General features: G+C 38.9%; 1 protein-coding gene across 3 annotated transcripts in view; it reads left to right on the top strand.

Moving 5' to 3' along the window:
- Window positions 1-12,307, top strand: part of utp25 (UTP25 small subunit processor component) — a 33,004-nt gene extending 20,697 nt beyond the window's left edge. For all 3 annotated transcript variants that reach the window (XM_080200579.1, XM_080200578.1, XM_080200577.1), the window contains exons 7-12: window positions 851-1,064; window positions 2,694-2,893; window positions 4,968-5,150; window positions 5,767-5,879; window positions 9,362-9,604; window positions 10,849-12,307. In XM_080200579.1, the coding sequence (XP_080056705.1) occupies window positions 851-1,064; window positions 2,694-2,893; window positions 4,968-5,150; window positions 5,767-5,879; window positions 9,362-9,604; window positions 10,849-11,095 (1,200 nt within the window). In that variant the 3' untranslated portion in view covers window positions 11,096-12,307. The remainder of the gene's footprint in view (window positions 1-850; window positions 1,065-2,693; window positions 2,894-4,967; window positions 5,151-5,766; window positions 5,880-9,361; window positions 9,605-10,848) is intronic.
- The last annotated feature ends 747 nt before the right edge of the window (window positions 12,308-13,054 follow it).

Here is a 13,054-nt window from a genome sequence, read left to right as displayed (position 1 = left end):
TAGTCAGCATTTTTGATCTGTACAGAAATTATCAGTTCTATTTTCAGACTATGTTGTTTCTCTTCCTGCTCTAAGTGGTGCACAAGGCAGACTTTCATCTGTTTCTGTAGTCAGTTTTTCCTGGAACTGGTTGCTAGCCTGATGCCAGAGGCTTATAGCTTTGAGGAGTGCCATTTCACATCAAGTATGGCTAATCAGGAGTCTTTCCCGCTCTCATTGCCAGTCATTGAGATGTTGGAAGGATTCTGTAGGTTGGTGTTCAACCTGTTTGGCTGCAGTTTTAGTTTCCTTGGCCATCAAGTCCTGGGCTGGGACTCAAACCCAGAGCTTCTGGCTCAGAGACAGGGACAGTACTCATGCTGCACAAGACCTTCAGACTGAGTGGTAATGATGAAAATCCATGAAAGTGTTTAAGTAAAAATGCATTATATACCACTGTCTTTACGAGCTATGTAGAAAGCAATATGTACTGAAATATTTGGACGTTTTTAACATGGTTTATTTGTAATTGGAGATGGAGGGAGAGAGACTTCTTCAATCAGGAGGCCTAGTATCTTGAAATATAATGAGTTCAAAAATATTGAAAAATATAAAATGGCTGGAATTCCTAAATCTCGCTCACCCCACCACAGCTGCCATAGAGAACAGAGAATTAGACTTCATTTACTGGAACTGGAAAATTCCAGTCATAGTCTAGTGAATCTGTACACTAACTTTCCTGCTAACGTGCCCTGCACCACTGAATTGGGAGTGGAGAGGCTAACTGTAAAGAAGCACAAATCTTTTGTATGTCCCTACAAGTGGGTATTAGATCTTTAAGTATTAAAAAGCAAATATTTGTATCTCACAGGTACTTATTGTGGTGCCAATTAGAGAGTCAGCTTTAAGAGTGGTTCAGACTTTGATTAGTCTTCTTGATATGAAAGACAAACTGGAAGTGAGCAACAAGAAAAGATTTAAGAATGAATATGGCTTTAATCCAGAAGAGAGACCGCCAAATCTAAAGCGACCTGAAGACCATGAGGCTATTTTTGCTGGCAATAATGATGACCACTTCCGAATAGGTAACTAGAGTTTGTTGTGTTGAATGCAATTGCAAGAAATTGTATTTATAACATTGTTGCCCTACCTCAATGTTCAAATCAACCATGAAAATTAGAGCAGCACTTAATGTTGGTGTTTATTCATTACCACTCTTCAGTTTACAAGAGACCTCTACAAATAATACCTTACGTGGCCCTACTTTACTGTCGGTAAAGTAAAAATGGGTGTGTGAATATTACTATTTGCTGACGTGAAAATAAAACTCACTGGTAAAATTTTTAGATTTGGCCCTTCCAAAGTTGGATTATTTATAGATACTTAGAACTATTAGTTTTCTATCAATTTAAGGTGATGAATTTTTAAGTTTATTAAAAGCAGTTTCTCAACATTTTTCTAAATATCAAATCTAGGGCTTCAAAGCTTGTAGTAAATCTGTTGCTACCAAATTATTGATTATTTCGTTCACCACAAAATCACTGTGTATATATAGAAGTAGTTCTCTAGAGTACTACACAAGCAATTAATCACAAAGGATTTAAAGCAATAATTCTTCTAAAGTCCATCCAGAAGTATAATGATTGTTCTGCTGAATCCCTTTTGCTTTGGTTGATTTGGCAGGAAGAAAATATTTCTATCATTACAGTTCTTCCCAATCTTCTTGCACTTCAAAATGAGAGTGTAAGTGATGTGGTTGGAAATTGCTTCATATTAATGATTTGTTACACAGTACTCTACTTCTTGGTAGGAGTGCATAGATATGAGGGTCCATTTTTTTGGGTCAGAAAATTTGGCAGATTGTTGACGGTCCATTGAGTTTGGGTAGGGATTTCCAATCTTTGGATGGGCAGGACCTGAAAATCCCACCCTTAATTCATGGGATCGACTGTCCCCCGTAGTTAGGGAAGAGGCTCAAGAGGTCTGTCCCTAAGATCGATTTGTAGAAGCCTGGTTGGTTTATCACCGAACTACTTGAGTGGGATGTTGCAAACATAACTTTATTATGGTGCATTGAGACCAAAGAGGAGTACATAATAATAAGCAATACCTCATATTCTGGAATGTAACAAATTGTTATGGTCTTTGGATTGAATTCTTTTTATTATCAGGTCATTGGCATATTCTAGGCTTTGAGTTTGATGAGCTCCAAATTTTACACTGTCATTAAATGTAGCTAGAACTTTAACTCTGGAATATACTAGCTTTTATTTTCCAGCTAGCTGCAAGTCACCAGGGAACATGAGAAAATATTGTTCTTTGGCTCTACATTCTGCCTTTCTATATACTTGGGGTATAATTTCATAAGTGATCGCTCTTTTGCATGTTACTGATGTAGTATTTTTCATTGATGAATTGAACTCTGCGTGTATAGAGGTCATTTGTAGTGTTCCTAACATCACACCTAACCTGGTTGATGGACCTTGGGCCATGTGGACTACATGTAGGTTTGTTTGCCACACCATACAACTTTTTTTTTAATGTTTATTTATTAGTGCCACAAGTAGGCTTGTATTAACACTGCAATAAAGTTGCTGTGAAAATCCCCTAGTCGCCACACTCGGCCTGTGCTATATGATGTTAAATGAAGAATACAGTGAGAATATGCTTAGAATTGGTAAACTAATTTATGTGCATTTGCTTCTCTTAATCAGGTGTGGCTATCCTTCGGTGGTGCATGAGATTGTATGCACCATTTTATTCTAGCGACATCATCATTGCCTCTCCCCTGGGCTTGCGGACAGTTATCAAAACTGAGAGTGACAAAAGGGATTTTGATTTCCTCTCCTCTATTGAAATATTAATTATTGACCAAGCTGATGTAGCCCTTATGCAAAACTGGGAACATATTGTGGTATGAAATTTGTTTCAACTATTTTCTTCGGTAGATTATCTGCAAAACTCCATTTTCTTTTAGTAAACGGAAATTTATTTTAAGCGTGCCTTGTTGTCAGGAAGCCTAGGATTTCTAAAGGCATTTTAGGCTTTAATGCAGTGTCAAAATGATACATTCAGATTTGATAAATTTGAAGTTTATCTCTGAACTTGCACATATTTTGACATTAATTTATGAATAATGACATACTCTCACTTCCCCACCCAATCCTAGTGTGGCAACCAACCCTAGTAATTTTGTTAAAATCATGCAATAATTACTACACAAAGAAACCATGCGCTGAATTCACCAAATGAAAGAAACAAAACAGCCACTGCTGTATGCTCAAAGAATTGTTCCATTCATCAGCCATGCCTATCTGAAGGGATTGGAAAGGCTGTCATCTTTATCAAAGCCTTCTAAGATGTTTATGCACTTCTGAAGCAGTGACAACCTATTTTGTAGGCATGTAAATTGTTAAAAGGTGGATTGGACCAAAAAGGGGGTTTATGCATGGACGCAGGAGGCATTGCAGAAGTATTGAAATAAATACTTTGTATTAACCAAGGAAGAAGGTGATGTGTAGGCCATAGTGGGCAGCACAGTGGTTAGCAGTGCTGTGTCTCAGTGCCAGAGAGCCAGGTTCAATTCTGGCCTCAGGTGACTGTGGAGTTTGCACATTCTCCCCATGTCTGTGTGGGTTTTCTCTGGGTGCTCTGGCTTTCTCCCACAGTCCAAAGATGTGCGGGTTAGATTGATTGGCCTTGCTAAATTGCCCCTTAGTGATAGGGATTAGCAGGGAAAATACATGGGGTTACGGGATAGAGCCTGGATGGGACTGATGCGATGCAGACATGATGGGCCGAATGGTCTCCTGCACTATAGGGATTCTGTGGCAGTAGAGGAGGTAATTAAGCAACTTAAAAGGTTTAAAATTGATAAGGAGAAAGTATTGTTTGGGTTATATGTGGTTAAAAGTGGATAAGGCACTGGGGCCAGATGAAATAACTCAAGGATACTGGGAGAGTGGAAATTGCAGAGGTACTGGCCACAATATTGCAGTCACTCTTGGACTTGGGTGGTGCCAGAAGACTGGAGAATTGCAAGTGTTGCACCTTTTATTCAAAAAAGGCAGTAAAGATGAGCCTAGCAAGTACAGGCCTGTTAGTTAACCTTGGTTTTGGGGAAGCTCTTATAAATGAAAATACGGAAAAAAATTATTAGTTATTTGGCTAAATACCGCTTAATAAAGGAAAGCCTGCACTGATTTGGGCAGCATGGTGGTTAGCACTGCTCTCTGAGGCTTGGGTTCAAGTCCTGCTTGGGTGACTGCAAACTCATCCCATGTGAGAGATTGCAAACTCTCCATCTGTCGTGCATGGGTTTCCTCTGGGTGCCCCGGTTTCAAAGAACAAAAACAGCCTGGGAAACAGGCCCTTCGGCCCAACGAGCCCACGCCACCATTTTAACATTACCAGTTCCCCCTTCCACTCATGACCCTTATCTCTGCTTTCCTCCCACGGTCCAAAAGAAGTGCAGGTTAGGTTGATTGACTATGCTAAATTGCCCCTTAGTGTCTCAAGATGCGTAGGTTAGAGGGATTAGCAGGGTAAATATGAGGTTAGGGGGATAGGGCCTGGGTAAGGTATTTTTAAAAGTGGGTTGATGTAGACTCAATGGACCAAATGGCCTCCTTCTGCACTAGGGATTCGATGATTTGTTAAGAGCAAAGTTTGCTTAACTAATTTGCTGGAGTGTTTTTCGGGTAACAGAGGGTTATTGTAGGAAATGCTGTTGATGTGGTGTACTTGGATTTCCAGAAGGCATTTGATGAAATACTGCACAACAGACTTGTGAACAAAGTTAGAGCTTGTGTAATAAAAGGGACAGAATTGGTCAAGAGACAGGAAACAATGAAATGGTTAATGGGTGTCCTTCGGACTGGAGGAAGCTTTATAGTAAGGACCCCAGATTTTCCTGTGTATGCAAGGGCACAATTTCAAACTGTCATTTCGTATCAGTCATTTTCATGCCATAATCTCACTTGTTGCAGCACCTGATGAAACATCTTAACCTGCAACCTCGTGAGCCACATGGAGTGGATTTCTCTCGTGTGCGGATGTGGAATCTGAACAATTGGTCCAAGTATTACAGGCAGACTTTGATCTTCAGTGCATTTCAAGATCCACAGATTAATGCCATTTACAGTAAATACTGTTTCAATTACAGAGGACAGGTTCGTTTTTATTGTGAAATTTTATTATTGGCTGATATAGATTTTGGGGAATGCTGAGTCTGCTTTCAAAAAATATATAGGCTTGAAGGAGCATGGGGCTTACTGATTATCTCTTAGACATTCAGCATGGATAAGGTGCCTAAATGGTCTCCTGCAACCAGTCTGATTTTAAGCAAACTTTTCTCACTCGATGCTGACTGCTTCTGGTCTGTGCTGTGATGCATGTAAATTGTTTAAATAACCCTAAAGAAATAATCCATATGGATGCTAGGACAGACTGCATCAAAAACAATAGTTTGGTGTCGGCGTATCTACAACTTAAATTACATCTAGCAACATTGAAAATTATCCAGTGTACGTACTGAAGGTTTTCTCAAAGAAATGTAATTTCATCATTTTAAAGTAGCACATTGATTTTTTTTCCCAATCGAGTTTCTCTTGCAATAAATTAATTTCTTTTCAGTAATTTGTTCACAGCATTGCTATGATCATATGTTGTGTAGGAAACTTGAATAATTTATATGTTGCTATGTTTCTGATGTAGTATGAGTGCACAAATGTATTGCACCACCAAACGGTCAGAGGGCAAAGTCAAAAATTCTGTTTGTCTTTTTAGGTGACTGTAAATAATGTGCCTCGAACTGGTTCAATCTGCCATGTTGTTGTGCAGTTACCACATGTTTTCCAGCGAGTGGATGTCTCCAGCTACACTAGTTTGCCTGATGCAAGGTATCCTGTTGTGTTTAGGGATTCACTTCTATTTCTAAGAGCATCAGTTAGGGTTTGAAGTACATATTTAATGTAGATGCTGGAACCTGAAACAAAAACAGAAAAATGCTGGACAAACTCAACAGGTCTGACAGCATGTGTTGAGAGAGAGAGGCAGTGTTTCAAGTCTAGATGACCCTTTGCCAGAGCTGAGGTGAAGGAGTCAACAGAGATTTATACTTGTATAATTCTTTATCAATCATGGTTTTCCACCCCCTGTGGTTGACAGGGCCCTCAACCATGTCCAACCCATTCCCCTGGACCACTGCTCTCCCAGGACCAGGATAGGGCTGCCCTTGTTCTCGCTTTTCATCCCACCAGTCTTCACATTGAAAGGATCATCCTCCGTCATTTCTGTTAATTTCATGACTCAACACACATTACCTCCAATTCCATGGACTGTCATCTTGTGCAGCAACCTTTCCATCTAGCCTTATTAAATGCCTTTTGGAAATCCAAATACATTAAACTCACTGGTTCCTTTTATATCCATACTACTCTCTACACCCTGAAGGAGTTCAAATTAAATTGTCAAACACAATTTGCCTTTCACAAAGCCATGTTGACTCTGCTTTGAATGCACTTTGATTTTCTAAATGTCCTGCTAATAATGGATTGTAGTATTTTTCTGAGGCTTTGTTGTATAAGGCTTACAGTAACTGGTCTACTGTTTACACCTTATTGTGCTCTTTTTTTGAATAGGGGAACTGCACTTCTGTTCCAATCCACTGGGAACTTTCAGAATCCAGGGAACTTTAGAAGATTACAACTAATCATAAAATACTTGTTGTGCAAAAGAGGCCATTTGGCCAATAGGGTCTGCACTGACTCTCTGAAAGAGCATCCCACACAGGCCCTCCCATCCTCTCCGCCCTACCCCATAAACCCACACGTTTAGCATAGCCAGGCCACCTAAACTGCACATCTTGTAGGAGGAAACCAGAGCACTTGGAGGAAACCACGCAAACTCTCAGAATATGCAAATTTCATGCAGTCACTCAAGGCCGGAATTGAATCTGGGTCCTTGGTGCTGTGAGGCAGCAGTGCTAACCATTTTGCCACCGTGCTGCCCCAAATATATTCACTTTCTAAGACGTTAGGAAGTAGGTCATTTGGTCAGAGCACTTGTCAATCTTCAATTTTCCTGTTTTTTTTTCCTCTAATTGTTTCAGATGCCTTCTGTCTTTCCTGTGCTCGCTAATTATTGGTATGCTTTTAGTGTCTTCTGCCATGAAGACATAAATAATTGAAACTCTGCCATTTCCTTGTTTTTCATTGGTAATTTCCCAATCTCTCCCCGCTCCCCCCCCCCCCCCAAACTGCCGTCAAGGACCCACACTTACTTTAGTTACACTCTTGTTCTTTATTTACTTGTGAAAGTTCATGCTGTTTATTCTTGCTAATTTACTCATTACCTATTTTCTCCCACTTTTTTGTTTTTTTTAAATTATCTTCTAGTTTCTAAAGTTCTGGCATATCCATGATCATTGGAAGCTTTCAATTTAACATCAGTTTTCATTAGCCATGGTTGGTTCATCCTTCTCCTATTCTTAATGGAATATGGCTTTGATAAGCATTATGAAGGATCTCCTTGCTCATCGTGACTGCTTATCTACTGTTTTACCTTTTTAATCTATTTTCCAAATCCATTTTAGCGAACTTTTGTTTTCGTACTTTTGCATTTGCCTTTTTTAAATTTCAGACCCAAGTTTCTGTGTCAGTTATGATCCTAGAACCAACCCTAATGTTGTTGTGAGATTTGTTTAGGGAACAATAACATTTTATTTAAAATAGATGATGTTTTAGATTCAAGAATATAAAGTCACAAGGTTTCACAGGTTTTGAACAAACACAAATAAGCTTTACTGTACAAGTTCAGAAAAGTAAAACAATTTATAATGTCTACCCTTTAGCATTCAGGGTTAATATGAGACGTGAATTAACAGGCAACTATGGTCAAATGCACCACACTGCACAATAAATGGCAGATGCAATTAAGACCAAGACCAATTCCACGGATTTCTCAACAACCCATCAGCTGTCAGTAAACTAATTTGCGTCAATTAATCCTGTTGGAACTCTATCTCTCTCATGAAGGACTCTAGCCTTTACCTTCAAAGATCTTGTCTTGAAATTTTATTCAGAAGGCAATTCAGCTCAAACACCCTCAATGATGACATATCTCCCAGGGTTTCAGTCTTCCCTGACTTTGTTCCTCTGGATTCCCAAGAGACTCCCAGCACTCCAGTGCAAAATCACAAGAACAGCTTCAGCTCCACCGAGCAGAACATCACTTCTCCAAAGGGGTACATTTGCTTCAGAGGTATGCTTGCCCCAGTGGCCTGCAGTATCTTTTGTTGCCTCGTTGATTGCCAGGAATTCTCCTTAGTCCACATCGTTTGTCAGGGTTTTTCCCATGCTTACTTCACTTAAGATCTGCCAATCGCAGCCTCCTTGTTGCTTGGAGCCACTTACTATGCTCCTCTTTCTCCTCCAGTCAGACCCCTCCCTTTCTCCTGCCTGGGTTACTCTTCACCAAATATGATGCCCTGCTCTGGTCACTTGACTGGAATTTTTACACTTTTTCTCCTGCAAGCATTTTGAGAACTCCAAAGGGCTGTGAATATGTGCAGGTGTTCCCATTGTAGTTCCCAACCTCCTGATGAGGAGGTAGGTCAAAACTCGCATAATATGAAATTTACCATGTTATAATCACTGTTCCCTAAGGGATCCTTTTGCTATGAGCTCCTTCATTAAGCTGATCTTGTTATATGTTACCAGGTCTAAAATAGCCAGTTCTCTGGTTCAATGTATTGTTCTAACAAACTGCTGCAAATGCTCTATGAACTCATTCTCAATTTGAATGGTCCAGTCTTTTATGAATTTTAAAGTTGCCCATAGTTAATCACTGTACCTTTCTTGCAAGCCCTGTTAATTCTTGAACTCTATCCAACAGTGTAGCCAATATTAGGGAGTCCATACACTACTACCAGTAATTTATTTCCTCGTCATTTCTTATATCCACCCAAACTATTTCTGTATCTTGATCATCTGAGCTAAGATCCTTTCTCACTACTGTGCTGATCTCATCCTTTAAGAGTTAACTTGCATCTGTTTCCTTTGTCGATCCTTCTAAATTTTAAATAGCTTTGAATAGTCATTTCCCAGCCTTGGTCACGTTGGTTTACAAGATTGATCAGAATTTTAATGTGAGAAAGGAAGTGAGTCAGTTGATAAAGCTCAAAGCTGCAGACAGAAATGTGCTGATGCAATTCCGCTGGTATTATCTGAAATTTATTAAATAACATCAATGCCCAAATATGCAATATTAAATATTTATTGATAGCACTAAGTGTTTATTCTTATCAGTCAGTAACTCCTAATGCTTAATGTCAAATCTTTTAATGTTTTTAATACATTGTTTTATTTTTGTTTGCTCTAAGATTTGAATTCTTTACCAAGAAGGTTTTGCCTCAGTATAGAGAAGCTGTCATGTCTCACACCTTAATTTACATACCGATCTACTTTGATTATGTGCGACTGCGAAACTACTTCAGTCGTGAAATTAAATTTTCCAGTATTTGTGAATACAGCAAAAAATCCAGTATTAATCGAGCACGACATCACTTCCTGACAGGGGAGAAACCTTTCCTCTTATACACTGAACGTTTCCATTTTTACAAAAGGTAAGATTTTTGTAATCATGAAATTCAGTTTTGCACAATTACATTGCGTACTGATGCTCTTTGTAAACGTTCAATAACATTTTTCACGTGTGATGTTGACAAAGATAATTTTCAGTCTTGCAAGAGTTGAGAAAACTAGCTGATTTATGTCAAAGTATAGGTTTAGACAAATTGGATCAGCATATTCTTGTGCTGAAATCTAGTGCCAGAATTAAAGCTCAACAGGCAAAACAATTTGTGTTAATTACAGTGATCTACTTTGCATTTCCTTTTTGGGTCTGTTTCTAATCAGAAATTGAGAACAGGTGGCAGACAGGTTACCACATTAACCACAACCAAAATTTTATCATTTTTTGAAGTGTAGGCAGCTAGCTGTACTTCAGTATTATCCTCATTTTAAGTTATTAACCTGATTCAATGGAATTATTCTTCATTTTAAAGATCTTTGGACTATGACAGCTAATAAAAGCTGTTTTAGGTGTGTAAGCTCAATTATAAGCGTACACCCAACTCCACTGTTAGTAATCCATCTAATAAGAACATAAGAAATAGGAGCAGGCCGTCTAGCCCTTCGAGCCTGCCCTGCCATTCAATAAGATCATAGCTGATCTGAAGTGGATCTGTTCCACTTTCCCACTTTCTCCCCATAACCCTTAATTCCCTTGTCTATCAGAAATCTATCTACCTGTGACTTAAATGTATTCAGCAAGGTAGCCTTCACCACTTCAATGGGCAGAGAATTCCAGAGATTCACCACCCGTTGAGTGAAGAAGTTCCTCCTCAACTCTGTTCTAATCTGCACCCCCCCCCCCCCCCCGACCTTTGAGGCTGTGCCCTCTAGTTCAGCTATCCTTTCTAACATCCCCCCCCCCCCCCTCAGTGTTCTAAACTCTTACGAGTACAGACCCAGTCTATTCAATCTCTCTTCATAAGCTAAACCCCTCATCTCCGGTATCAGCCTGGTGAACCTTCTCTGTACTCCCTCCAAGGCCAACATATCCTTTCTCAAATGCAGGGGCCAAAACTGCACACTGTACTCCAGTTGCAGCCTCACCAGCGCCCTGTACAGTTGCAGCAAGAAAAACAAATGTTGTTCTAGATTAAAAAGTAATCCTGCACGCTCTGGCAATTGAGATCTAATAGTGTATTAATCATTGACTTTTCTGAAAATTCAGAATATAATGTTGTCTGTCATGTCTGTTAAGTGTGTTTCATTTTCAATAATTTAAACATTTTCAATATAGGTACACAATTAAGGGCATCAGACATCTTATTTTCTATGAGCTTCCTACATATCCACATTTCTACAGTGAAATTTGCAACATGCTGAAAGGCGAAAATAGGGGTGATGAAGCTACATGGACGTGTACTGCCTTGTATTCCAAATATGATGCTCACAAGCTGACCCGAGTGGTGGGAGCAGAGCGTGCTGCACAGATGATTCAGTCACAGAAATCTGTGCATTTGTTTGTAACCGGAGAAGACTCATAAACTGCGCGCTAGCAATATCCAAACAATTTTGTGATCGCTGGAGTCAGGTTTGAAATTTCAGATTATGTTCAGATTACTAGCCTGACTTTCTAATTTAGGGATTGACAAACCTGCTGTACATTTTTTATAAAAGCTAAATACTGCAAATGCAATATATCTGAAATAAAAACAGAAAATGCTGGAAATACTCAGCGGGTCAGGTAGCATCTGTGGATAGAAGCAGAATTAATGTTTTAGGTCAGTGATAACCCCATTCTATTTCTCTCCCAATGCTGCCTGTCCTGAATATTTCCAGCATTTTCTATTTCTGTTTTTTTTGTCTTTTAACTTCACGAGCTGTGACACTCATGTGATCTTTCTATCTCCATTTTGTGAAAAATGTATTTTTTCAGATTTGTAATGTTTCATTTAATATAATGAACAGTGGCACATGGGTTGGCACTGCTGCCTCACAGTGCCAGAGACCCGGGTTTGATTCCTGGCTTGGGTCATTGCGTGGATTCTGTATGTTCTCCCCGTGTCTTTGTGGGTTTCCTCTGGGTGCTCCAGTTTCCTCCCACAGTCTGAAAGACGTGCTGGTTAGGTCCATTGACCCAAACACGTGGAAGTGTAGCGACCAGGGGAATTTCACAGTAACTTCATTGCCATGTTCATGTAAGCCTTACTAATGTGACACATTATGATTTTTGTCTTAACCAATTGTTTTTTCCTGAATCCTGTTTCCTGGAAAAATCCTGTGATTAAATTAGCAGGAATAAACAATTGTCAAACAGAAAATCTCACATTTTCAAAAACTGCAGCAATGTTCATAATTTCGAGTAACCATGGTCAATTGTAATTTTAACCTTTTTAATACATTTTTCAACTTAATTCTCATTGACTATCAATGTCTTTAGTTGTGAAAGATGTATAAATGCAAGTTTTTTTTATAGTTATTAATCATTGTGATTCAACGTAAGTTACAGCCTTCTAAGTTGGTGAAATTTTAGCTTTGTTTTGTCAATTCGATTCACTTTGCACCATTATATATTGCAATAGACAAATTAAGATATGATTTTCAGCAAAATTGATTAAAAATTGTCAAAGGTTCAAAATTAAATGAAACAGTTCATATCAGCCTAGTTTCATTAGGCTGGACAATTCACAGGACTGCAGAAGTGGATATGACTGTCACTCATTGTTCTCTGGCTCCAAGTATTTGGGAGGCATGGAGGGAATGGTCGGCATGGTCGGCGCAACTTGTGGGCCGAAGGGCCTGTTTGTGCTGTAGTGTTCTATGTTCTATGTTCTATGAATATTTAAGTTTTAATGGAATATCCCATATTAGCTATATGTGAGTGCTCCACACTTTTTTTGAAGAGAGGTAATGCAATGAATTAAAACACTAGGCATTTAATCAGTGATACTTCACATGCAGATTCATCTGCTATTGTGATTTCCTGGTGTGAAAAAGAGCAGAGATCTTGTAATTTTTCATTGCTGAGGAATTAAAGTCAACACTTTGCCCTTTATGGGTTAAGTAGTTGTTTGCAGAGAAACCTTAATGGATGTTTAGAAGGAGATAATTGGCTTCCCTTCTTGGCCTTTGAAAGTGCACAGTAATTAGAAGGAAAATAAATGTTTGATTCCTTGCTTATGTTTCATTTTTAATATGTAATATTTATTTTTGCAATTTGTCAAATTTCATTAAAAACATGGAATAAAATGTAACTAATGTAAACCAAAAATTGTATGGATTGTTTAGTTTTGTGAAGTAAACCTTCGTATCTGAATTCACCTATTCCCACTTTTCAGTGCTGCGTCCTGTTGGGATTTCATTCCAAGTTACCAGCAACTTCAGAAAAGAGGCAATTTGCATAAGAGAGCCTGAATCGAGTGTCAGTAGTTAATTGAGCACACTAGGATTTTATGGTTAAGTGTAATTTTACTCTTGCTTAACATTCATACTTGCATAGTAAA

This window comes from Carcharhinus amblyrhynchos, chromosome 12 (assembly GCF_965287045.1).
Source record: "Carcharhinus amblyrhynchos chromosome 12, sCarAmb.v2.hapA, whole genome shotgun sequence".
Taxonomy (NCBI): Eukaryota; Metazoa; Chordata; class Chondrichthyes; order Carcharhiniformes; family Carcharhinidae; genus Carcharhinus; species Carcharhinus amblyrhynchos.
Note: the sequence above shows the minus strand (reverse complement) of the source record. Positions and strands in the feature narration are given on the sequence as shown.